Here is a 27,010-nt window from a genome sequence, read left to right on the forward strand (position 1 = left end):
ATTGAAAAAGGCTGTTTATAATATGCCAAGGAGAGAGGCAAAAGACCTCCCCCCTTGCAAGATCAAAACATACTGTATAGCCAAGTGTAGACCCTTCCAAACACCTGGTAACCATGCCTGTGACCAAATCATCTCCTTATGCAGACCTGCTGGGTAAAGCAAGCTCAGATTCTCTAACCCTGAGTAAGTTCTCACTAGATAGCCTCTGTGGACTCCTACAGACCATGACAACTCTTATAAAAAAAACATTTAATTGAGGTGGCTGCTTACATTTTCAGAAGTTCAGTCCAATATCATCATGGCAGGGAGCATGGCGGTGTGCAGGCAGACATGGCCCTGGAGCTGAGAGTTCTACATCTTGCAGGCAACAGGAAGTTGACTGGCTGTCACACTGAGGGAAACTTGAGAAAGAGACCTTAAAGCCCATCCCCCCAATGACACACTTCCTCCAACAAGGCTACATCTCCTAATAGTGCCACTCCCTTTGTGGGCCATTTTCTTTCAAACCACCACATCAGACAATAAATGAACTTGTCTAATTTATTTTAAATCATTCACAACACACCATTTACTTGTCCATCAAGCATTTAATTTAGATTTTATAAATTAAACTATCTTTGTAATCTGACTATAATCTTTTGACAATGAATTAACCCAATGATAAACTCTGTTATCTTGGATTTTTTTTTTTTTTTTTTGCATTTGGGGGAGCCCAAGGGGGCTGTGTTTTGGAGACTGAGAAGTACACTCCCACACATGTGCCTATGGAAGTCAGAGGGTCAATGTTGGGCAGTGTCCTCGACTGCTGTCCACCTTATTTTTTGATACAGGAGCTTTTACAGAACCTGGAGCTCACTGATTGGCTAGGCTGGGATTATAAGTGGGTGCTACTTCACGCAGCTGTTTTGTGGGTGCTGGGGATCTGGACTCAGGCCCTCGTTCTTGCACAGCAAGCAGGTCATTCATGGGACCGTCTACTAAGCCACAGGAGTTTCTATTTTAAGGAAAAAGAAAAGGTAGAAAATAGTTTAGCTGGGCGGTGGTAACACACCTTTAATCCCAGCACTTGGGAGGCAGAGCCAGGCAAATCTCTGTGAGTTCAAAGCCAGCATGAGCTACAGGGAGAGATCCAGGTTAGGCACCAAAACTACATAGAGAAACCCTGTTAGAAAGGGAGAGAGAGAGAGAGAGAGAGAGAGAGAGAGAGAGAGAGAAGAAAGAAAAGGAAGAAAGGAAGAAGAAAGAAAGAAAGAAAGAAAGAAAGAAAGAAAGAAAGAAAGAAAGAAAGAAAGAAAGAAAGAAAGAAAGAAAATATAGTTTATTGTAGCTTGGTGTTATACTTAAAAGAGATTTATACACCTTATCTAATAATTGAATTTTATGATCTTTGTAATTTTATTCTACCATCATTGTTTTTACTGTAGAGGTTTGATCTTGGGTGGCCTAGATGACTTTGCCAGAGAAGATCTCCTTTTGCCTTGTGTTAGGGTTTTCAGGGGCTGGGGACATGATGCCTCAGAAGAGAAGGTGCTTGCTGCATAAGCATCAGAACCTTGACTTCTCCAGCACCTACATAAAAGCCGGTCCAGTGGTCATGGTGGCCCCCTGCAGTTCAGCATAGGGGAGGCAGAGACAGGGGTCCCCTAAGGTGAATCTGGTTACGTAGACTAGCCAAATTGGTGACCTCTGAGTTCAAGTGAGAGAGCCTGCTTCAGTATATAAGGTGGAGAGTCATTGAAGAAGATGGTAGATGTCACCCTCTGGCCTTCATATGTATGCACACACATACATGTACATCTGCCACACTTGTGCACATGCATACACACATACCACCACACCACACACACATATACCACGCACAACTCACACACAAACCATACATTCACACAGTCACACACACATACACCACACACACTCTCTGACAGACAAACATATACACATACCACTCACACACACACCAGACATTCACACTCATAAACCACATACACACACTCACAGACAACAGACACACATATACCACACACACACACACACACCATAACTCACACATAGACACACACCACACACACTCTCTGACAGATAGACATATACACATACCATTCACACACACACCAGACACTCACACACATAAACCACACACACACACTCACAGACACACATACACCACACACACACACACACATACACACACACACACTCTCACAGACACACATACACACCCACACATGTGTGCACGTGCGCACACACGTGGACAATCCTGAACTATACACACCAAGGAAACAGAGCAGCAAAGGGAAAACAGTATTGTGCCTGTGTAGAGCACACAGCTGAAGTGTGACACAGTGGGAGCCCAGAAATGGTACCTCCTGTGCTCCCACTAGCAGGGCCTTGAGCCCTTCTCTGTGAAGATGGCATTAAAGCTGCAGACCTGTTGCTCTCTACCTCACCCCCTGAGCTTTGCATAGTTTTCCCTTCACTCCCCCCTCCCTTAAGCCAAAGAAATGACTTTCCAGAGAGTTAAAGTGAAAACCCACAGTGTGTAATGCTTCGACGCCTGGGTATTGTGTTATAGGTGAACTCTTCTGACCTCAGGAAAAGTAAAAGTATTCAAAGCTCACCAATAAGGTGTGAGTGGGAGGAAGCATGGCTGACAGTGGCCTCCGTCTTTAGGATAATTTGCTATTGATTAATTGACTGAAGCCTGGACATTGTGGAGTCATACATTAACTTGTAGGTATCTAAATGGTAGATAGGATCACTTCAGAAGTTATGGGTCCATTACCTTGTAAGTGGTTATCGTGGTGTATTTCAGTTACTTGTTAAGAGAACTTATAAAAGAAAGCATTTAATTTGGGCTTACGGTTTCAGAGGGTTAGACCGAAGGCATGATGGCAGGGACAGCTAAAGAGCTCACATCTTAATCCATAAGCAGGAGGCAGAGAGACGCACAAACCTCAGAGCCCACCTCTACTGCAGAGTATTATTTTAGCTAGGCAAAGAGTTGTTACATTTGTTTATGCTGTATTTGTTTAATTATGTAAAGATGTGTTGCTGTTTCAACTTGCCAGCCTAAGGCTGAATGTCCAAAAGCTAGGCAGGAGAAGGATAGATGGGGCTGGCGGGCAGAGAGAATAAACAGGAGGAGGAATCTGGGCTCTGGAGAAAAGAAAAGAGGAATGAGAGAAGGAGGAGGAGAGAACGAGGGGCCAGAAGTCAGGCAGCTACCAGTCAGACACAAGAAACAGTGAAAGTAAGATCTGCAGAAAGAAAGAAAGGTAATAAGTCCAGAGGCAAAAGGTAGATAAAGAGAAACAAGTTAATTTAAGTTAAAAGAGCTAGCCAGAAAAGGGCTAAGCTAAGGCTGAGCAGTCAAAGACTAATAAGTCTCCATGTCATGATTTGGGAGCTGGTTGGTGGCCCAAGAAGAAAAAGCCTGGTACACACCCTCAGTGACATACCTTCTCCAACAAAGCCACACCTCCTATTCCTTCTGTCTTAGGTAGGGTTTCTATTGCTGTGAAGAGACACCATGACCTCAGCAGCTCTTATAAAGGAAAACATTTATTTGGGGCTGGCTTACAGAGGTTTAGTCCATTATCTCCATGGCAGGACTTGGTGCCGTGCAAGTAGATGTTCTAGAATATTACTTTAAGGTACGTTACTTTTATTTATGTTCTGGAACGTTTGTTTAATGATGCCAAGATGTGTTATATTTGATGAAATAAAATTCACCTGAGGCCAGGAGGCTGAGTCAGCAACTAGCTGACAGGAAGTGGAAGGGAGGAGCCAGGTGAGAAAAAGTTTATAAGGAGGGGCGAGGAGAAGCAAGAGGGCTTTTTGGAGGACATGAGCAAGGAGAGGAGGTGAGCGACTTGCTATTCAGCCTCTGAAGAGCAGAATTCCACCTTAACCTTTGGATCTTGGGTTCTTTAGAGGGAGAGAGGTTTAGTTTAGCTTTGAAAGAGTCAGTGCCCGGGGAACAGAATTCCCTCCGACTACATCCCTTGCAGCCAAACCTCTGCTGGTAGCAGCGGAGTCACAGTTACTGATTCCGACAGCTACAGCTTAAAAGGCAGCAACCTTTTTTTTTTTTTTCTTCACAATTTAGTACATTTATTAACCATCCACTGTACAAATCCAGTCAGAATGGAGTTTCCCTCTGGGTTTGTTCTGCCATACCAATACTTCTTGGCTAGGCTGAGAGACCCAAGCAAGGGGTCATAGATGATATCTATCTTGAAGCCAGAGTTAAGTATGACTAGTTTGACCAAGTAGGAATGAAGCTGAGGGTAACTGCTCAGAGCTGGGCAGCAACCATTTTTAAAAGGACAACAGGCAGACACGGTGCTGGAGAAGGAGCTGAGAGTTTTACGTCTTGGTCAGAAGGAAGCAGAAGCAAGTGTGTGCCACACTGAGCGTAGCTCGAGCATAGGAGACCTCCAAGCCCACCCCACAGTGACACACTTCCTTCAGCAGGCCATGCCTACTCCAACAAAGCCATATCTCCTTATAGTTCTTTAGACTGCCAGATCCCAAATAATGGCACAGAGACTTATTATTGTTATAAAACTTGGCCTTAGCTTAGACTTGTTCCCAACTAGTTCTTATAACTTAAATTAACTCGTTCATATTAATCTATATTCTGTCCTGTGGCTCGTTACCTCTCCTCCATACTGTATATCCAACCCCACCCCCACCCCATCTCACTGGTCAATCCTGCATGCCTCAGATTCTTCCCAGAGTTCCTATCTCTGCTCAGAAGTCCTGCCTATCCTCTCCTGCCTAGCTATTGGCCATTCAGCTCTTTATTAAACCAAACAGAAAGTGCCTATGCAGGCAGGTAAACCAGCGACACTTTTTCACACTGTATGATCTAATATCCCACAACACTTCCTAAGAGCGCCGCTCGCTGTGGGGCCTTTTTCTTTCAAGCCTCCACTCCTTCCCAGAAAAATTCTTCCAACTGGCGACCAAGTGTTTAAAATATACACCTATGGAGCTTAGTCTCATTCAAACTATCACAGTATCTATCCCCCAAATCTTATTCTAATATTCTTGGGGTTTTTTGTTTGTTTGTTTGTTTTTTGAAACAGGATCTCACATAGCCCAGGCTGGTCTTGAACTTGCTGTATAGCCAAGGATGGCCTTGAACTCCTGATTCTCTTCCTCCACCTCCTGCATGCTGGGGCTTCAGGTGCCCACTACCATGTCTAGAACTGATATTCTTTTAAATGCTTATAAATGCTCAGTTCTTCAATTGCTCCTAGAAGCAATTTTATTATCCTATTGGTTTCCTCATTCGTGAGATAAATAGTGTGTGTGGGGGGCAGCCTTTCAGTCAAGGTCTCATAGAGCACAGACTGGCCCTCAGCTTCCTCCTGATCATTCTGCCTCCACCTCAAGTGCTGGGATTACAGGCGAGCTCCACATTACAGGTGTGCTCCACATCACAGGTGTGCTCCACATCACAGGCATGCTCCACATTACAGGCATGCTCCACATCACAGGCGTGCTCCACATTACAGGTGTGCTCCACATCACAGGCGTGCTCCACATTACAGGTGTGCTCCACATCACAGGTGTGCTCCACATCACAGGTGTGCTCCACATCACAGGTGTGCTCCACATCACAGGTGTGCTCCACATCACAGGTGTGTTCCACATCACAGGTGTGCTCCACATCACAGGTGTGCTCCACATTACAGGTGTGCTCCACATCACAGGCATGCTCCACATCACAGGCATGCTCCACATCACAGGCGTGCTCCACATTACAGGTGTGCTCCACATTACAGGTGTGTTCCACATTACAGGTGTGTTCCACATTACAGGTGTGTTCCACATCACAGGCGTGCTCCACATTACAGGTGTGCTCCACATTACAGGCATGCTCCACATCACAGGTGTGCTCCACATCACAGGTGTGCTCCACATCACAGGTGTATTACACATCACAGGTGTGCTCCACATCACAGGTGTGTTCCACATCACAGGTGTGTTCCACATTACAGGTGTGCTCCACATTACAGGTGTGCTCCACATCACAGGTGTGTTCCACATTACAGGCGTGCTCCACATTACAGGCGTGCTCCACATTACAGGCGTGCTCCACATTACAGGCGTATTCCACCACCTCCAACTGAGAAATATTTTTTAAACTGTTCATTTTTATAGTATCTTTTTAACTTTTAGAAAAGTATCCATGGGCCTGGAGAGATGGCTCATGGTTAAGAGCACTTGTTCTTGCAGAGAACCCAGGTTCAATTCCCAGCACCCACGTGGTGGCTCACAACCATCTATAACGCCAGTTCCAGGAGATCCCATGCCTCTTCTGAGCTCCTCAGGCACCAAGCACATATATGGTGACATGTGTGAGCTAAACAGTAATACATATAAAATAAATAAAAATAAAAATGAAATTTATTTTTTCAAGAATCCCTTATTATGTTTTTTTACTTGAGTATTGCAATGTTATAGTTTTGAGTTGTTTTTTTTTTTCTAGTAAGAAAAATACTTCATTTTTATTTTCCTCAAAGCCAAAATATTTTAGAAGGGCAGGGAGAGTGGTCAGGCTACAAGGAAGTAATTATGTGTCTCAAGTACTTCCTCAAGTCATTAACCAAAGCTCCCATAAGTCTTGTACAAGTCTTTTGTCGTGGTAACCAAGGTTATCATTTATGCAGGCACCTCCCCCACTGCCATGAGCTCCCCAGGGTCATAGGCCGTGATGTGGAGTGTGTGTGTGTGTGTGTGTGTGTGTGTGTGTGTGTGTGTGTGTGTGAGATGCTCACGCCGGAGGCTCTCAATGTGGAAAGAATGAGTTTGGAGTCTGAGATTCTTTGGAATCTGTAAAGTGTTGTAAAGTATTTTTTCCTAATGCTCAAGTGTCTCTCTAAGTATTTACTGTTCTCTTCCTGGTTTGGAGGAGGACTTACTAAGAATTGTCCCCACCCCTCTCTTTGTACTGGTGGGCTGCCATAAGAACGCAAAACAGAGAAGGCAGGTTTACACTCACCTCAGATCAGCACAGGCCCAAAGGGACAGCCCAAACCAAATTCCCGCCGCACCCCTGAAAAACAAAGCCGGTTTCTAGATAGTCTACACTTCAAAGTGGAACTCAGGCCCGTGGCAGCTTAAGCAGACGTACTACTAGCTCTGATTATTTCTGTTTCAGTTGTGCGAACTATTTCTGCAAGATTAACTTGGGTTGTAGAATTATATTTGAAAGCTTTGTGGTTTCTTAATGTACAGAGCTAACAGCAAGCACTTAGCTACCAGGAAAGGTCTGCTACACCTTAGAGACTTTGTTTATTTCTAAGTCAGGTGCGCCCCCCCCCCCCAAGCCCTCCAGACGTTTTCAAGGAATTTACTTAATCTTCAGAGGGTTCTAGAAACCACATTTAATATTTCAACTATGCTGGTACCATCCCAACATGCCTGATCTTATCTATCTCAGAAGCTAAGCAGTATTCTCTCCCCCAGGTAGTGTTTGGATAGGAGACTCTTATTTCGTTATAGGGCCCCATGTGATGCTCAGTTCTAATGAAAACTGTGATTTAGTACAGAGTGAGTTCCAGGACAGTCAGGGTTACACAGAGAAACTTTGTCTCGAAAAACCCAAACCAAAACTAAACCAAACCAAACCAAACCCCCTGGTGGTTCAGGGACTGGGTTTTGACCTCCCTCGTGACAGAACACCTCTATAACAGACTTACATGAAAAGTCAGATAACAGAATAAGAGATTTCTTTCTCGATAGATACCCAGGTACAGTATGGTTTGGGAGATGAAATCGTACGTATGCAATCGTATTCATTAAGTGTGCTGAATCAAAAGCTGCCAACAAGAAGGAATAATGGGGAAACCGAGTACCACTCAGTTCAGTCCCTAAACCCCACGTTTCAGTGACCATCACAAGCCCCAGCCTGGGAGCTGGGTCTGATGACTCTGGCCTGTACTATAGGCTATTGAACTCTTATCAGCTATAAGAGTGTGGTAGTTTGAAAGAAAATGACCCCCAAAGGGAGTGCCAGTATTAGGAGGTGTGGCCTTGTTGGAGGAAGTGTATCATTGTTGGGGCATGTTGTAGAACATTTTTGTTTTGTTTTGTTTGTTTGTTTTTGTTTTTTCAAAAAAAGGGTTTCTCTGTGTAGCTTTGGAGCCTGCCCTGGAACTTGCTCTATAGACCAGGCTGACTTCCAACTCACAGAGATCCGCCTGCCCCTGCCTCCCAAGTGCTGGGATTAAAGGTGTGCACCACCAACACTGGCATAGAATATTATTCTAAGGTGTGTTACTTTTGTTTATGTTGCATTTGTTTAACTCTGTGAAGCTGTGTTACTGTCCCTGTCTGAAACACCTGATGGTCTAATAAAGAGCTGAACGGCCAACAGCAAGGCAGGAGAGAGAGATAGATTGGGGCTGGCAGGCAGAGAGAATATATAGAAGGAGAAATCTGGGAGGAAGAGAGGATTGAAGAAGTAGCCAGAGAAGGAGGACGACATCAGAGGCCAGCCACTTGCTAAACAAACAGAAACAGAGAAACAATGAAAGGTATATAGGAAAAGAAAAGAAAAAGCTGAGAGGTAAAAGATAGATGGGGATCATTTTAAGTTAAGAAAAAGCTGGCTAGAAATAAGCCAAGCTAAGGCCAGGCATTTATAAATAAAAATAAGCCTCTGTGTGTGATTTATTTGGGAGCTGGGTGACGGAACCCCCAGAAGAGTAAAAAAACAACATTTTGGTAAAATGTAAAAGAAAATCCAACAACAAGGGTGGGCTTTGAGGTCTTTCTCTCAAGCTTCACTCTGTGTGACACTCAGTTGTTGCTGGAGGGCTTCTTTCCAGGTTCCCCAAGCCCCGCAGTCCCACAATCCACTTATAAAATAATCATCAGACGCTTATGTCACTTATAAACTGTATGGCCATGGCAGGCTTCTTGCTAACTGCTCTTTTATCTTAAATTAACCCATTTCTATAAATCTATACCTTGCACGTGCTGGTGCTTACGTGTCTTTACATGCTGCTTGTCCTGGCGTGCTGCAGTCTCTCTCTCCTTCTTCTGTTTAATTCTCCTCTCTCTTTGTGCTATACTTCTGCTGTCACTGCATCAGTGTTTTATTTTATAGAGTGATATCCACAGCACTCAGTCAACTTCCTGTTGCCTGAAAGACGTAACACCCTCCGCTCTAGTACCACATCTGCCTGCACCACATCTGCCTGCACGCCACCATGCTCCCCTTCATGATGATAATGGACAGAATCTCTGAAACTGTAAGTGAGCCACCCCAATTAAATGTTTGCTTTATAAGAAATGCCATGATCACGGTGGCTCTTCACAGCAATAAAAACCCCAAACTAAGACAAAGAGGCTGAGGCAGGAGAATTGCAAGTTCAAGGCCTACTTGGACCACAGAGTACATTCAACTGAGACCCTGTCTCAAGAAGATGTTTAGAAGAGGACTGGGGGGTGGAGAGGGCCAAGTGGTAGAGTTCTCGTCCGTGTGGGAAAGGCCCCAAATGTCTATCACCAGCCACACAAATGTAATAAAACCTGTGGGAGAATCTTGTGTTGCACATTGGAGTTTTATTTTTATACAGTATTTCCTCTTGTGATGACCACATGTATTTGTAAACATGGCTTTTTAGGTTGAATCAGTTAAATCGTAAAACTTAAAAGCTTCCTGAGCTCACTGCCAGTAAGTTGGAGAAAATCATGACCTTGAATGCCCCATGTCTTAGCGAGGGTTACTATTGCTGTGACAAAACACCATGACCAAAAGCAACTTGCAGAGTGAAGGCTTTATTTTTTTCACTCCCAGTTCCATATAACGGTTCATCATCCAAAGCTGTGAGGGCAGGAACTGAAGCAGAGGCCATGGAGGGTGCTGCTTACTGGCTTGCTTCCCATGGTATGCTCAGCCTGCTTTCTTATAGAACCCAGGACCACCAGCCCAACGATGTCCCCACCTACAATGGGCTGGGTCCTCCCCATCAATCACTAATTAAGAAGATGCCTTACAGCTCGATCTTGTGGAGACATTTTCTCAATTGAGGCGCCCTCCTTTCAGCTGACTGTAGCTTGTGTCAAGTTGACATAAAACTCGGCAGCACACCCCACCTTAACATTTACTGTGCTTTTTGCTAAAAATCATCCTTTAGAAAAACAGCAGTTTACTCCGCTGTCTGCGTAGTTCAGAAAGCCAACAGTTGTGTGTGCGTCCGCAGGAATTATACAGATGTTCTATCAGCTGGCGTGCCAAAAATGTTACCTCCATGTGATCGTTAACAGTACAAATACTTCTACATGGTGTAGCCTTTTAAAAGTCAGTTATTATACCAGGAGCATTTAAGAGTTCATCTGAGCCAGGTGTGGCAGCACCTGTCTTTAATCCTAAGGAGGCAGTGACTGGTGGATCTCTGAGTTTGAGGCTAGCCTGGTCTACAGAGAGAGTTCCAGACAGCCAGGGCTACACAGAGATACCCTGTTTAATCCCTGTCTGTCTTGAAAAACAAAACAGAAAAAAAAAAAAAAAGTTAATGTGGCCTATGCAGAATTCTAATCCAAATGTGCAAAAGCATTAAATGAAAGTATGTGGTCTTCCTTCCCTTCAAGATGGATCTTTGTGCTCTCAATAGCATGTATTTGTACGACTTATAACTTAGCATTGATTGACCCAACAAAATCTGAAATTATCTTGCATATTAAAAAATTAATGTTGAGGGACTGGAGAGATGGCTCAGTGGTTCAGATCGCTGGCTGCTCTTGCAGAGGACCTGGGTTCGATTCCGGCACTCACATGGCAGCTCACAACTGTCTGTAACTCCAGGTCCAGAGGATTTGACGTCCTCTTCTGGCCTCTACAGGCACCAGGCACACATACATGCAGTCAAAACACCCATACACACAAAATACAAATAACTTAAAAATTAATGTTGAATAAAGTGAAGGAAGGGAGCAGCAATCTGGGCCCGGGGGTGTGATTCAGTGGAGAGGGACTGTCCAGTGTGTGAAAGGTTCTGGATCCAATCCTACATCAAGAGAACAGTGAGAACCGGAGAAGGAGCAGGGCTCCACAACCCCTTTGTGTCCTCGTCCACTCCTTGTCTACGTCCCTGCATCCGACTGGAGCCTGGACTGTGTTCTCTGGGACACACAGTCATCTGTCTCCTCCCTGGTGTCGCTCTGAGAGCTGAATGTCCACCATGCTCCCTAAGCAGCGTGGAGAAACTGCGCTCTTCATTTCTCAATACAACGTGACTTGTTGTCAAGAGCCGTGTTAAAATAAAACCAAAATAATATTTATAGCTGTGCATGTTAACTTTTTTTCTTTTTCTCTCCTTTTTTTTTTTTTTAATTTTTGTTTGTTTGTTTTTTCTTTCTAAGACGGGGTTTCTCTGGCTGTTCTGGAACTCTCTCTGTAGACCAGATTGTTCTGCCTCTGCCTCCTGGGTGCTGGGATTAAAAGCATGGGCCACCACCACATGGATTAAGTCTTCTTTCTCTCTTCCTTCCTTCCTTCCTTCCTTCCTTCCTTCCTTCCTTCCTTCCTTCCTTCCTTCCTTCTTGCCATGTGATCTTACTGTAGTAGCCTCGATAACATGGAACTCACCAGGCTGGCATTGAATAGGCAGTCTTTCTGTCTCTACCTCCAGAGTGCTTACAAGTGTGTGCCTGTTGTGGTTTTAAAGACCATACAATCTGAAATCTAAAACACATACCTAGCGCTAGGGAAATTGAGGCAGGAGGATCATGAGTTGGATACCAGCCCGAGCTACATAGTGAGTCCCCTAGACAACACCCCGCAAAGCTTCATAATGATAAATGTCGCCTACACACACCCTTAGAAGTCTTCTGGGGGAGGGGGCAGCAGGGCACAGGAAGCTGCGGCCAGTCACTTCCACAGCACACTGAGAGGGAAATCCTGTTTAGAACTGGGGCTAACTTCTGTTGGGAGATGTGAAATATTTCTTCCCCATGTGCTGTTGTTTTTGTTAAAGGGAAAAAAGGAGAAATTATATGAGAAAATACCCAAAGTAAGTGTTTGCCCTGTGGCTAAGCCTGACTTCAGCATTTAGAGCATTTTCCAAGTGTACTGGAAGTTAAAGAAGGGGTAGATAGATTTCACTTTTTTGGTTTGTTTGTTTGTTTGGTTGGTTGGTTGGGTTTTTTTTTTTTTTTTTTTTTTTTTTTTTTTTTTTTTTTTTAAGTTTTTTTGTTTGTTGTTTTTGTTTTTTCTTTTGAGACAGGGCTTCTCTGTGCAGCCTCAGCTTTGTAGACCAGGCTGGCCTCGAACTCAGAGATCTGCCTGCCTCTACCTTCAGAGTACTGGGATTAAAGGCCTGCCTCACCACTGCCCGGCTGGATTTCACTTGTCTGTGCTGTGAGAATGATTTCACAGGCATGTGAATTCGCATGTTTTGTAAAGTGATCCTATAAAAATAGTAGGGATTAAAGCTGAGAAGTGCTCTGTGGTTCCTCAGTTTAACCCCAGGCTCCAGGCTTGGTTTGTCCTTGGAATGGCTGTCTTGGCAAGCTTTGAAAATGCAGGTTCCTGGGCCCCACCCTGGGTGGTTCTGATTGTGGTCGGAGGGGACCCAAGAGCCCATTTCTAAGACACTCCTGCAGGGACTTGAACTGAGCCGCGTTAGCCTGGAGAACCTAACACAAACGGTTGAGGGGGTCCCCTAAGACACAGCCTTCAGTGCGTGCACAGTGACTTGTAGATAAACCCCTAGAGGTGTGCAAAGGCTTACTCAGATCTTCCTGACACAGGCCGAGTGTGTCAAAGTCAGAAGCAAGTGGCGAGCCAGCCAAGTGAGCGTCTCCAGAAAATAGTGAGGCTGTCTCACCTGCCTTTGCATGGACCGCTGACGGTTTCTGGTCTTTTCGCTCTGTGTATAGATACTGGGGAGTGGGGCATGTTAAACAAGCGCTCTACCAGCTAGAGACAGTTTCTTCGGGAAAACAAGATGTTACATTGTTATGTTAGACTCTTCTCCCAGTTTTCTCTGCCAGACTTCTGTCAAAACAAGTTGCCCTGGGACCAGCTGCCATCCTTGGCAGGCAGGCAGCACCAATCAGAGTAGCCCACTCAGGAGGGATGAGACCGGACCTTTGGGACCCTCAGGATGACCTGCCCAGGGGAGGGCACGTGGGCCAGAGTTAGCTAGACAAGCCTCCAGTTGCTGACATGTGAAATAAAACAAGATTAAGTCGTTCAAACAATCCAGTGTTTCTGTAGATTTCCTCCTTTGAGAGAGCACAGTCTGGACACATCTGACCTTTGTGAGTTGGCAACAGATGTACTTGAGAGTGGTGCATTATTCCTGCGGACAGCCCATCTTCAGCCCAGTCCAGGGTGAAGTGGGCTCCGGCTGGATTTGATGGTCATGGACTCCAGCTGGGGGATTCTGGGTCAACTGCCTCTACAAAAGCTCTCCTCTCAGCTCTCAGCACCGACTCCCACAGGGACAGCGGGGAAGCGTCTTCCACGCAGAGCTGTGTAATTCATTTGTTCAAGCTCCTAGACACAATCAGGTCTCGGTGGGCACAAAACAGACAGAAACAGTCGCCATCAGCTTGATTCAAAGCCACCCCATCCAGTTAGATAAGAATTCCTATCAAGAGCCAATTAAATGACAAATCTCGTTTAAGAAATAGGCACATATTGTCTGCTTTGTGGTGTAAATTGCGTTTGGTACAAACCAAATGTGCACACAGATGGGCCTGAGGAGGAGAAGGAGCAAGCGCGTTGCCGGAGGCGGGCTGGCTCCCGAGGCGGCTCTGATGTCAGTGCTACGCATTTAGAAGCTTCAGCAAAATACACGTGGGCTTGATTTTTGGAAGAACATGAAGGGATTTTCCCCAATTCTTCTGTAAATATCTGCTGGGCAAGAGATCTGGTAAAATGCCTGAAATAAGACTTATATAAGGGTGGCAGCCTTTTACAAAGGCCATCCACAGGTCAAAAAGAAGAGCCTTTATCTACATTACTGTTCAGTCGCCATGAAGTCACTATCCCCTGGCTCTTTCCACTTTCAATAGGGTGAATTTCTTTCTCTCATTTTTTTCTTTCTTAAACAGAACTAGCAGATGCAGGATCACCAACAGAGCTTTGCAAACACTGTCGGGAATCACCAGGCTTGTGTCGTATTTAAAATCAGCCTCTTGTTCCACTTAGATCTGTAGGGTAAGCCCTCCCTCCAGCCAGGCATGCAGGGTGCGCACTGATCTGGACAACACGGACATCATGTTGTGTGGGGAAGAGAGACCTGGAATGGCTGGAGATGGGGGCCGGAAGTGAAAGCATCCCAGCCCTCCCCACTTAGCTCGCTCTGGTGCTACCCAGGCATTCGGCAGTGCAGAGATAGCCCTCCCCCCACCCCACCCCAACCCCCACCCACCATCCCCTACAGCCTCTTTGCAGCTGTGGAGGATTGGTTAGGAGGGTGCCTCCACCCCTTCCCCTGGTGTCTTTGTGTGGTAACTTGCTCCCACTGGCTCTCTGCCTCCTCCCTGGCAGGAGCGTGCCCTTGGCTGCCTCCCCAGCCTCTCTGCAGGCACATTCCCAGTGGGTGCCGGGAGAGCGAGCATTTGGCTGAGCTTGCTCCTTGTTCAGCCTCGCCCTCTTCTGCACCCCTGACCCGGCAAGCACAGTGGGCCTGAGCTTGCTCATTCTTTCCAGCTCCTGCTGCTCTGTCCTTGTGGAACCAGCTCTCTCTCCCCCAGCTCGTCACAGAACCCACATGCCTTCATGCCTGTGGCTCAACAAGGAACCCAGCACAGCAGAATTCTACTGTCGTCGCCCTGGGAGTTTTGAGTGGCGGCCACATTCGGAGGCAAAGTGTATGGGTGCTCAGTAAATAATTGCTGATAGGGTGGATGGTTGGGTGGCCGTCTCTGCCTTAAAAACGATCTGCTTAGGTCCTCGGTTTTGAGTCTGTGGCATCTCAGATGGCTCTGCTAGATACATTTGTTAAATGCTCAGGGAAACTGGCATCCACCTCCAGGGCCGATGGGTTAACGAGCATTTTCCCAGTAGTCTACAGCTTGCATTTGGTAACCTGTATTTATTCTTCAGCCACCTGTAAGCTCGCAGACAGTGTAGGTTTTATTTAAAGGTGGAAAGTTGGGTAAATAAAGCAAACAGGAGAGCCTGACACAAGTCTAAGATGTAGGAAACTTTACCCAGAGTTTGAAATAGGGCGTTTTGATGAGTTTTCTGGTTAAGGGGATGGGTGTGTGTGTGTGTAAAAGTCTCAGTCCGTTTATATCTTCCTTTACGTTTCACCCATTTTTTTTTTTTAAGTTTTGTTTTTTTAGAGACAGGTTTTCTTGTGTAGCCCTAGCTGTCCTGGAACTCACTCTGTAGACCAGGCTGGCCTCAAACCCACAGAGGTCTGCCTGCCTCTGCCTCCTGAGTGCTGGGATTAAAGATGTGTACTGCCACCACCCAGCTAAGTTTAGCCCATTCTTAAAGATCTTTCTAAACGGTTTTCCTGGGCTGGGGAGGAGTTGTCTGCTGGGTTGGAGGGGTCTGTGGAACACAGCTCACTCCTTCTGTGACAGCTTGACATCAGTCCTTCTCCTCCGAGCAGCCTCGTGCACTATTTTAGGGTGCACCGGGGCGGGTGTGAGAATCATGTGCTCCCTTTTGCTGCCAGTGGGTGGGAGCATCGTGAGGTGAAGCACTGGAGATCACCCAGGGCAGATGGCTCATTGGATGCTCCTTCACCGGGTGATAAGAAAGAGGCAGTGGATGTTTTTGAGCAGAGGAATGTTCTGCTCCCAAGAGAGAGAAGAGGTTCCAAGTCCTGCAATGCACAGATCGGCCACCAGAGGCACCTTTCACAAGCGAAAAGAGGCAATCAGCTTCAGAGGCTGGTGAAAGATCAAAGATGCCTTAGGGCCCGAGTGTGGTGGTGAATGCCTTTATTCCCAGTATTCAGAAGGCAGAAGCAGACAGATCTCTGTTTGGGTTTGAGACCAGCCTGTCTAAATAGTAAGTTCCAGGACAGCCTGGGCTATGTAGAGAGACCGTGTCTCAAGTTCCCTCCCCTAAAAATAATTCCTCGGGGCTGGGGGACTGGAAATCAAAGGTAGTCGGGAATGAGGTATTGAAGTCCATTAACATGCTCTGAAATAGTTATTCAGGCTCTGTCTTGTCCCTCACCAGTGGGATCTCTGGGAGCCCCAGTTTCCATACCCCAGAGTAAGGGCGACAAACTCCTGTCGGCCTTAAGCCTGGATCTCTCACAGGGAAGGTAACCCCCACAGAAGCTGCTGCTGTTGCTGGAGCTGGTCACAGACCATTAGCAGTGCCCTGTTCTGTGTCCTGTCCCAGTTAAAGTCATTTATGTACAGTTTGTGGGGCCCGCAAAGTCTAAACAAGTTCATGCCCTGAGCATTTGGGCATGCCCCGAAGAAGAGAGGCCTGGGGTACTTGAGGAGAACCAGGCCCCTCACAGTGGATGCAACTGCTTGTCTGTGCGCTGGTTGGCTGTCACTGTTAATAATTAATTCTATTTTCAGCAAACTTAGAAAGCCCGTGCGAGCTGATTATACTAGATTGTCTTCTCCACGGGTGAAAGCCTCGCCTGATTCACCTTCGTCTTGCTGTCTCAGAACCGTGCCATTGTGGTGTGAGTGTGCACCATTGTGTTGGTGTAATAGAAATGCTGTGAAAGTGGAACGCTCTTCTCAGAGACCATGAGAGAGTGAGGGATGGAGAGCAGTGTGTTGATGGAACCGTTTTCGGTTGTGAAATTGGAGGGTCTGTGAACTGATTTCTCATTCTTGGCATGCTCTCTGTGTTTAGGGTGTTCTTTGTTTTTTTAAGCTAAGAGGTACTTTGTATACTTCAGACGGTCTGGGAAGCAGTAGATAACCACAGGTCTGCTTTTGGGGGCGGGGATACTCTTCAGGGCTGGAATGAGGAGAGCCCAGGCCACTTACAGTGAGGCCATGACCTTGCAGAGACATTGGCTCTGTTTCCAGGCTCAGGACTGAAGGTGAGCCACGCAGGCGGGGCCGGTGCAGGAGCAGCCTTCCAGGAGTCTGCTTCTGTTTCGGCCTATTTTGCACTCCTGGCTCCCTGGGAAACATATTTGAGAAAGGTGGGAAGACAGGACACCTCAGTAGCGGACAGACACGGTGCGGGGAGCAGCTGGTGGAAGCCGGGTGCCGCGAACGGCGCAATCTGTCAGTCCCGTTTGTTGCTCTTGCGTGCCATCCCTCAGTTGGCACCGCGACTGCCAGGAACCACCCCCTCCCTCTGCCATCTGAAGGCAGGGGAGAGGCATGGTGACCGCATTAACTCTTCCCGCCCTGCAACCTCTGTGAACCGAGTCATCCACGCCATGCCGCGACCCACACGGAAGTTAGAATTAAAAAAAAAATATTCAGATGTGGCAAGGACCCAGGGGGAGTCTTAGGAAAAGCAGTGCTTGGTCTGTCCAGATGAATTTCACAGGCTCTGGGATAAATGCCCCCGGCCGCTGAGCAGGGATTGGTGGAGGAAGTAACCTGGGCCAGAGGAACCCAGGAAGAGGGGGGAGGGAAGGAGGAGAAAAAGAACCCAGCCCTGAGAATTCTCCACAGTGCAGCCCTCGACATGTGGGGAGTAAATGGATTAGTCCTGACAATGATGTAGCAAGATGAATAAGCTGTTTGTTAAATTCCCCAGAGGACATTTTAAATCACTCACAAAGTCTCTGCTGTCTCTTTTAATGTTCCCTTGTGGGGCTGGGAGATCACCGCGTGGGGACAGTAAGGCAGCTGTTGGGAAATGGGGGAGGAGCTTGCTGTCGGGGATAAGACGCTGGCTGGGAACAGCTTTGTTCAGATGGCCAAGATCACGGGTAGTGATGCGGTTCATGTGCGTCTATTAAGCCTTGTTTGCAGGTTAGTTATGTTGTCTTGTCAACTTGACTCAAGCTCGGGTCATCTGGCAAGAGAGAACCTCAAATGAAAAAAACAAAACAAAACAAAACAAAAATCCCTCAACCCCCAACCCCCCAATAGATTGGGCTGTAGGCAAACCTGTGGGGCATTTTCTGAACTGATAATTGATGTGAGAAGGTCCAGTCTATGGTGGGTGATACCACTCCTGGGCTAGTGATCCTGGGAGGGGTAAGGAAAGTGGCTGAATGTGAGCCTGAGAGCAAGCCAGAAAGCAGCCTTCCTCCACGGCCCCTGCTTCAGTTCCTGCCTCCAGGTTCCTGCCCGGACTTGATGTGGAAGCGTAAGCCAAACAAAGCCTTCCTTTCCCAAGTTGCCTTTGGTCATGGTGTTTATCAGAGCAGAGAGGGAACCCCACCAGCACATCTGGAGGCCGGTGTGTTGGTCGCCGACACCCCTGCTGTGGTCCGTATTAATCAGCACAGAAGCAGAGCTTGTATAGAGTCAGAAAGCAGATCAAAGTTCCTGCAGAAATTCTGCTCACAGTCATTGGCTTGGAAAATAGGAAGCAGAATTTCCTACCAGGGAACTTAGTGCTGGGCAACCCCCTCTGTCCTGCTTTTCTCCGGCACCTGGCCTGGGTGTTGAAACATTGTCTCCAGAGCCCAGGGCCTTTGGCACTGGGACTTGCTTGAAGGAACCGGGCCATGGGATTCAGTGTCCTGGTGAAATCCTGTGCTTCCGGCAGGCTTCAGGTCCTTTGGGGAATGCACATGGCCAAGCAATCATAATTTGATATCAGGCATCATGAGATTGTCCCACAGGGACCTTTTACAGACTACCCCCAGCCCGTCCACACAGTCAGCACTCCCTAGCATTTCAAGGTCGATCTCAAGTTCTTTTGTGGTGAATCTGCTGCTCACTGGCTCCCTTCTTCCCTCTTCCTTTTCCCCCCTCAAAATGTTTATTTGTGTGTGTGTGTGTGTGTGTGTGTGTGTGTGTGTGTGTGTTCAAGAGCATGTGCAGGCACAAGCATGCCATGGCACACATGTTGGAGGTCAGAAGCTAACTTTTGGGGAGTAGCTTCTCTCCACCTACGCTGTGGGTTCCAGGGGTTGAACTCAGGTCCTCAAGCTTGGCAGCAAGCGCCTTTAAGCCCTGAGCCATCTCACCTGCCTCTCTCTGTCTCTCCATCCATTCCCCCATTTTCTTTCTTTTTTCTGTTTTCCTCTCCCGCCCATCGTTTTTCTCTCTTCTCTCTCCATCTCCCCCTTTTCTTCCTCTCTTTACCTCCCTCCCCTCTCCCCTCCTTCTCTACTCCTCTTTTTTCTCTTCCTTCCTCTCTTCCTTCCCTCCTTCATGTTGCTTAAATGGCGTGCTGCTCATGGCTGGCTGCCGCCCGCGGGGCCATGCCAGCAGAGGAGTGTGCTGGAGGAGGAATCACAGGCCATGGTTACCTTTTTAGAGCTTTATTGGGAGAGAGGGGAGAGGGGGGGGGAAGAGAGAGAGAGAGGGAAGAGAGAGGGGGGGAAGAGAGAGAGAGGGAAGAGAGAGAGAGAGAGGGAAGAGAGAGAGAGGAGGGGGGGAAGGAGGAAGGGAAGGAGAGAGAGGGGGCAGACGGAAGGAAGGAGCGGAAAGGAAAGAGAGGGACACACAGAGGGCCACCTGCTTTTTAGGCTGGGACACGCATCCCAGGCTGATGACGTAATTAAGGACCGAATCCTTACACTTCCCCCTCCCTCACTGTATTTCAGAGGCTGGCTCTGGCTTTGAACTCAGTCCTCATGACTGCCAGGATTCCAGGTCTGCACCCCTACTCCCAGCTTTGAGCCTCCATTTTTTTTGGTTTTTTTGTTTTCTACACTCTCAGTCTGCAGGCTCTGCTCCACAGTTCAGCGCTGTTAGCTAAGATCTTGGTGCACTCAGTCACATGTCTCACTCACTCAGTGTCAGGATACAGTCTCTAGGGGTCCAGCGACCCTGCGTCTCCTGTGGCTCTCTAGCTAGAATTCATCTCCTTTACTGTTCCACTCTTTGCAAAGATGTCCCCCCCTCATAGATTAGTCTGTGCTGGTCAAGTAGATTTGTAAGCTGTTTGGAACACTGCCATTGTGGTCTGTGTGTGCACAGCCCCTGTCTGGGGAGGTAGCTGTGAGTTGACTGTCTCTGAAAATGGTCCCTGTCCTGGGCAGGCTCCTGTCCTTGCCACAGTGTTGGGCTCTGCCCCTTCTTCATGATGGCAAGTGGTTCACAGCTGCGCCAGCCAGCGGCAGGCCGGCAGCTGTTCTGCCAGGGTCAGGGACGTTCCTTCCAGACAAGCAGGAGCAAGTTGGCATTGGCAGATTTGTCTCCGGCAAATCAAAAGGTGTCCTTTGCCCTCAATCTTCCTGACTCTGCCACACCTAACCCCTAGGACTGGACCTCAGGATTCCCTCTGTTCCTTTGTACCTTGTTAAAAGTTGTGCCTAGCCCTTGGCCCCGCCCCCTTCCTTGAGGCTGCTGTAGCTACTAATCTGATCAGCAAAGCCAGAATGGTGGAAATCCCCCTAGCCCGTGGCCTAAGTCCTTAACGGTCTGCAAGCCGGCAGGGCAGAGGAGAGGAACCAATGGCCCCTGTGTGGGAGGGCCCCAGGGTCCAGGATCTGTTCCACTTGGGCTGGCCATGGGCCTGCACAGCTTCTGCAGTAGCCAGGGTAAAAGCGCTCGGTGGCCGGCACACTAAATAGCACACCCAGCTAAGCGATGACCTCAGCAAGCATTTCGTCCTCATTTCCTTCCGTGTGACCTCATCTGCTCATTCCTCACCCTGGACTAAAAGGGCTCACCTAGATTCTTCTGTGTAACATTGTCAGACTAAGCAAACAGTTGTTCACTTGAGACAGGGTGCCAGGTCGCTCGGGTGGCCTCCCACTGGCTGTGTGGTGGAGGAGGATGACCTTGAACTCATGACCCTCTGCCTTCCTCTCAGTGCCAGGATTACAGGCATGCAGCACCTTGCCCAGTGAAGCCAAAAATACTTCTGTATCTTTAATATAAAGGTTTCTCATGTTGGGTTTTTACTTTTTTTCTCCTTCATGTTTTTTTTTTTTTTTTTCCCTGTAGCCTAGGCTACCTGGAATTCATTATGTAGCCCATTCTGGCCTTGAACACATAGCAATTCCTCAGCTTCTCATGTCTATATTTTACCTTTCTTTAAAACAAAACAAAAACCAAACCAATAAATGAATGAATGAATGAATGAATGAACGAACCAAACCAGTTTTAGAGGAGGGGAGTGTTCCAGTTGGTAGATGCTTGCTTGTCTAGTACACACAAAGCTCTGTGGCCAATTCCCACTACAAAATAAACTGGGTTTTGGTGCCACAGACCTGCAACCCCAGCCCTCGAAGGTGGAAACAAAGGACCAGGAGTTCAAGGTCATCTTTGGCTACATGGTAAGTTCAAGGCCAGTCTGGAATACATGAGACCATATCTCAAGAAAAGCCAATAGATAAAAACATATCTATAATATGGCGTATGTACCGAAAAGTACGTTTGCACACATGTATAAACCATCAAACAATTTTTCAAAGTTTCAGTTGTACAGCCATCACCCATGCTCAGGATTAACAGCCGCCGTATTAATATGGGGTCCCTCCGTAGTGCAATGGTTGTAGGCATGGCTACATGAAGAGGCCGTGTCTCAGCAGACAGACAGACAGACAGACAGACAGACAGACTCCCTTCCTGCAAGTGTCAACAGTGTTGAAATCAAGAAGCCCTGCTGTAACCCATTCCTCTATTAGGTGCTTGATTTTTGAATACGGTACCCCAGTGGGGAGTAGGGGTGTTGGGGGGGAGGGTTTTTTATGATAAAGGATTTGGACGCTCAAGAAATGTGTTAGCTTCAGAACTTTAATTCACATGACATACTTAGCTCCCTCCACTAATTGTTCTCAGGGAACTTTTCAAAAGACCACCCAGATTTTGAGATGAGGGCTCCATCAGCCACCCTGCCTTCTTTCAGGGCCACCAAGCACCCCTGGTGTCTTCTGTCACTTTGCACCCATCTTGGGACCCACACGCCACAAGACTTTGCAGAGGCCAGATGTGATCCATTTTTTACTATTAGTTAAGTTGTGAATAAATTGAATTAAGACTCTATTCTTTCCAGCGACGGTTCCAGCTCCTTCGTGCTTGTGACGCTCTGTCTTTTTGTTTTGCTTTGTTTTTTTGCAGGATCTAGTAATTCGCATTGTTTTTATCCTTGGCAACCTGACAGCAAAGAATAACCAGGCCCGGGAAGTTTTCTCCAGGGAGCGAGGGAGCATCGAAACTCTTCTCACGCTGTTTCAGAACTTCTACCAGCTTGACCAGCACCCCCCAAGGCTGGGGCCCTCAGGAGCCAGTCCGGCAGCAGAGGCTGAGGACGTGCTGGTCAAGCTGACCCGCGTCCTGGCCAACGTAGCCATTCACCCGCGCGTCGGCCCAGCGCTGGCCGCCGATCCTCGGGTGGTGGGCCTGTTGCTGACCACGCTGGGTGAGAACTGTAGCTCGGGGCGGTTCCGTGGGAGGGCTGTGGTGAGGGTTTGGCCCCCTTTAGGGAACCTCCTTCACTGTGGAAAAGGAAAAACACTTTGGGGGTTTGGCTCGGTTGGTAGAGTGCTTGCCTGACCCACCCCACCTCCAGGGGTCAGTCTCCAGCGCTGCGTATACCATGGGGGGCGGCACATGCCTGTAACCTCAGTAGTCGGGAAGTAGAGGCAGGGGAGCTAAAGGCCAGCCTGGGCTACACGAGGCAAAACCAAACCCGCCACCACAAAACCTCTCTGCCTAGAGGTGCCTTAACACACCCCAGATTTCCAAACAGGGAGATGGGTAATGCCATAAATCTTAGCCAAAGAGCACAACCACTGAATCATGCCCCTCAGAAGGGTGAGTTTGGGGCTGTTTCGATGGCTTACCAGCGAAAGGTACACATGGCCAACCCTGACGACTGGAGTTCTATCCCAGGATGCACAGAGTGGAAGGCAAGAATCAACCTCCACACGTTACCCTCTGACTTCCACACGTGCACGGTGGGCTGTGGTGCACAGTAAGTAGATAAGTAAGCAAAAATATTTAAAGGTCAAGTTTTATGATTGGCGAATCATATCACAATTTAGAACAATTTTTATCGATCAAAAGAGCAAACACTGGCTGAAAGTTTAAAATGACACATTTTTCCAGGATCAGTCCACACGGAGAAGGTTCATTTCTTTTTCTAGTTCTTGGGTTACCTGTAATTATGTCCCCATCCTTCATGGCCTGCCTTTCTAGTTTACCCTGCCACCTCAAACTGATGCTGATCTGTGTGTGCATGTACCTGTGATTGTATGCCACGCTTGCGGGTGCTTATGAGGCCAGAGGAGGTCATCAGAATCCCCAGATCTCGAACTACATAAGGTGAGCTGCCAGATAAGGGTGCTGGGAACGTAACTCCGGTCCTTTGGAGGAGCAGCAAGCACCTTCAACTGCTGAGCCATCTCCCCAGGCTCCCACAACAGAAATTTATTTCTCACATGCCTGGAGGCTGAGGTTCACGGTCAGTGCCGCAGCCAATCCTACCCCCGGAGAGAAAGCCTCTTCCGGCTGTAGCTAGCACCTTCTCACGCACTGGGTGACTCCGTGGTCTTTCTTTAGTGGGAACTACTGTTGAGATGGGGAGACTGTCTGTCTCTCTTTTTCTATCTTTGGGGTCAAAAATAGAGAAGAGGGAGGTCCACAAGTCTTGCTGCCCTCTCTAAGGGCACACCCCAGTGACATACCTTTCCCCCATTAGATGCTACCTCTCACTGTTGACCACCACAGGCTGGCAACACAATGTTGAATACGCGGGCTCTCAGGAGATATTCATCCAAACCGTACAACAATCACTTGCCAGTTCTGAAAGCTCCAAACCGAGTCACTCAGGTTTCTCTTCTCCTTCACCATGGCACCCAGTCTCCAGGCACACTGGCCTCTGCCCGTGCCTCAGGGAAGTCACACTATCCGAGGCACCCGACTGCTCCATAGCCCATCTGTGCCCCTCTGCATGGTGACCGTAGCATCAAGAGATGAGTCTGGAGGTGGCATGAGAGATAGGGACAAAAAACAAACAAACAAAAAACCCACAGTCTCCTTATGTATCAAGCTGAAATTCTGTTTATTCATTTTCATGCTCATCAAGTGTTTGTTTCTTTTGTCTTTCTTCATAGTTTCTTTTCATATAGCTCAGGCTCGCCTTATACTCACTATGTGTCCAAGGATGACCTTGAACTCCTGATCTTCCTGTCTCTACCACATGAGGTGCACACCATCATGCCCAGTTTATGCAGTGCTGGGAATCGAACCAGGACTCTGTGCATGCCAGGCAAGCCCCCTACCAATGGAGCTGCAGCTCCAGCCCATGTAAATGTACTTGGAGCTCCAGTAAATACTTAAAATTCAAGTGTGGGTTCAAAAAAATGAAATAAACTGGGCATGGTGGGCGCACTTCTAACTCTGCAACCAGGAGGGGGAGGCAGGCAGATCAGAGGTGGGCCGGGCTGGGGGTAACGGAGGAAGCAAGGAGCCATCTGTTGTGTTTGGAAGACAGAGTCAATGGTGAGGGATGGATAAGGACCTGAGGATCACTCTGTTGAGAGGCAAGATGTGGGAACTAAAATAAGCTACCCAGGTTGGGTCCCGAAGGCCAGGGCACGTGGGTTAGGTCAGGGACATCTCAGGTCCCGGTGGTATTGCCCCTTTCACTGCAGACCCAGGGCCCCGTCTGACCTTTCTAGACCTGGCTGTGGGAATCGGGTTAGCACGTCCTGCATTGTCACGGGCAGTAAAGCTTCCTCAAGCGTGCCTCTTGGGCCCCTACACCCAGCTTGCTCCCCGGCCCCAACTCCTGTTGCTGTGAATATGGCGTCCCTGCAGAGCCAAGGGTTTCTGACTCCCTGATCGCTTGGTTTCAGAATCCAAGTCACTGGGCGACTGTGAGGAGCTGGTGATCAACGCCACGGCAGCCCTCAACAACCTGTCATTCTATCAAGTGAAGAGCTCCGTCCTGCAACACAAAAAGCTGTATGTCGCTGAACGTAAGGCTCAGTCGGGCATGGCTTCACTGGCACTCCTTTAAGGTCTTGATTTTAGCACCTAAAACACACCCTGGAGGCATTACTGCAGCCACTACCCCAGATAGCCCAGAAGCTCGAACATGGGAACATTTTTTTTTTAATTTAATTTTATTTTATTTTACAATATAACTTAGTTCTACATATCAGCCATGGATTCCCTTGTTCTCCCCCCTCCTGCCCACAATTTGTTTCTTAGTTCTCGTTGAAATGGCCTGCGGGTTATATTTTAGCAGCATTAAAAAGATGTGAAGTTCTCTGTATTTGCTAGGAGATTAGTTTTCACTCACCTTTAAATACGGTTACAGTAAGAAGTAGAGAATGATGTCACCAGTGTAGGTTTAGAACTGTGCGGAACGCTCAGCTCCAGAGTCAGAGACAGGTGGATCTTGGTGAGTTTAAGGCCAGCCTGGTCTACAGAGTGAGTTCCAAGACAGCCAGGGATGTATCAAACAAATAACAACAAACCCACATCACAGAACCTCATACACACAGTACTTCTTCTATTATTGCTGAAGTATGTACATTTCTGTAGTAACAGTAGAGAGTATAAATGGTGTTTGGAAGTTATTTTAAATTTATTCATTTTCTCTGTCTGATTGCCAAATCCAGTGCTCTTAAAGCTCCTCGTGAGTAACAACATGGATGGCATCCTGGAGGCCGTGCGGGTCTTTGGAAACCTCTCCCAGGACCATGACGTCTGCAATTTCCTCATGCAGAAAAATGGTGGGTAAATGACAATTGAGATCCTAAGCACGAGACTCTTGCCTCTAGTCAGCTAAGTGGCTTGGAAGCTTGGGTGATAAAGTGTGGTGTTTGTTTCCATTGTAAGATGAACCATGCTTTACATTTGTCCCAGATGGGGGAGCAGCTCAGGATGCTGCAATAGACCAAGGCTATGTCTCTCCCTGGGAGTAGCCCTTAAGTGATAGGATAAGGCAGTGCATGCGTGCGTTCATGTGTGTGTGTACGTGCGTGTGTGTGTGCGTGCGCGCGTGTAGTGTGTTTCATGGAATCTGCACTCATTATGTCTATCCTTGGGGACAGACTGGAGATTTTTTTCACTCACATGCTAGAATACATTACACTTTGCTTGTAACTGAACACACTAAATGTCCAACAACCCAAAGGACAGACGCAATAAATATAACGTATTATGATTTGTAAATATTATCAGGTTTTTCTGCCGCCCCTATGGAAGTCTGTCATAGTCCAGCTCTGACCTGTCGAAGGGTACCTGGGGGAGGAGAGGGGAATGAGGAAGTGTTAGATAGAAATATAGACGGAGACAATAAGACAGAGACACAGGATAGCTTCGGGAGGGCCTGGGTCAATACCCAGTCACCTTGAGGTTTAGTCCAAAGGGCTTTTTATAAAATGCCAAGAGGAGAAGCAAATGTCACCACTGGGGCCTCCCCCCAGAGAGGGGGCACTGTTGGGTCAGTGGGAGCCGTAATAGGGCCAGAGGCTGTGGAAGGTAGGAACGGTTCCAAGAGCAGTGGGTATTACTGGGTCCACAGTGGGAGCTGGAGAAAACTTAGGAGGAATGGGTTCGGCACACTCACCAAGGTTCCAGAGTTGCAAGCCACATCTTCCCGCTTCCCCACCCCTGCCCCATCCCTCAGCCCCGAACCCCCCACCCCATTTGTAAAACAAGCTGCAGCTGGGGTGCAGGCTTTGACGCTCTGCACATGTTCTCTGCTCTCCCAGTGCACAAGTTCATGATCGCGCTGCTGGAAGCCAAGCATCAGGACATTTGCTTTGCCGCCTGTGGGGTTCTCCTAAACCTCACCGTGGATAAAGACAAACGTGCCATTCTGAAAGAAGGTGGAGGCATTAAAAAGTAAGTAAGGCAAGAACTCCCAACTCTCAGGACACTGGGAACATGTTTGTCCCGAGAGGTTGGGCCCTTGGACCATTCTACTAGAGCAGCGGGGGTTCAGAGGGGGGTGAGAATCTAGTGGACACTTAACCACAATCCAGAGGTGCAC

The 27,010-nt window shown here is 47.7% G+C and overlaps 1 protein-coding gene across 1 annotated transcript in view; it reads left to right on the forward strand.

Moving 5' to 3' along the window:
- The window catches only part of Armc2 (armadillo repeat containing 2), a 121,403-nt gene that overhangs the window by 86,697 nt on the left and 7,696 nt on the right, over positions 1-27,010 (forward strand). The window contains 4 exon segments of the mRNA XM_028890253.2: positions 22,120-22,420; positions 24,861-24,983; positions 25,632-25,745; positions 26,730-26,862. Of these exon segments, the coding sequence (XP_028746086.2) occupies positions 22,120-22,420; positions 24,861-24,983; positions 25,632-25,745; positions 26,730-26,862 (671 nt within the window).

This window comes from Peromyscus leucopus, chromosome 8a, assembly GCF_004664715.2.
Source record: "Peromyscus leucopus breed LL Stock chromosome 8a, UCI_PerLeu_2.1, whole genome shotgun sequence".
In the NCBI taxonomy this organism is placed as follows: domain Eukaryota; kingdom Metazoa; phylum Chordata; class Mammalia; order Rodentia; family Cricetidae; genus Peromyscus; species Peromyscus leucopus.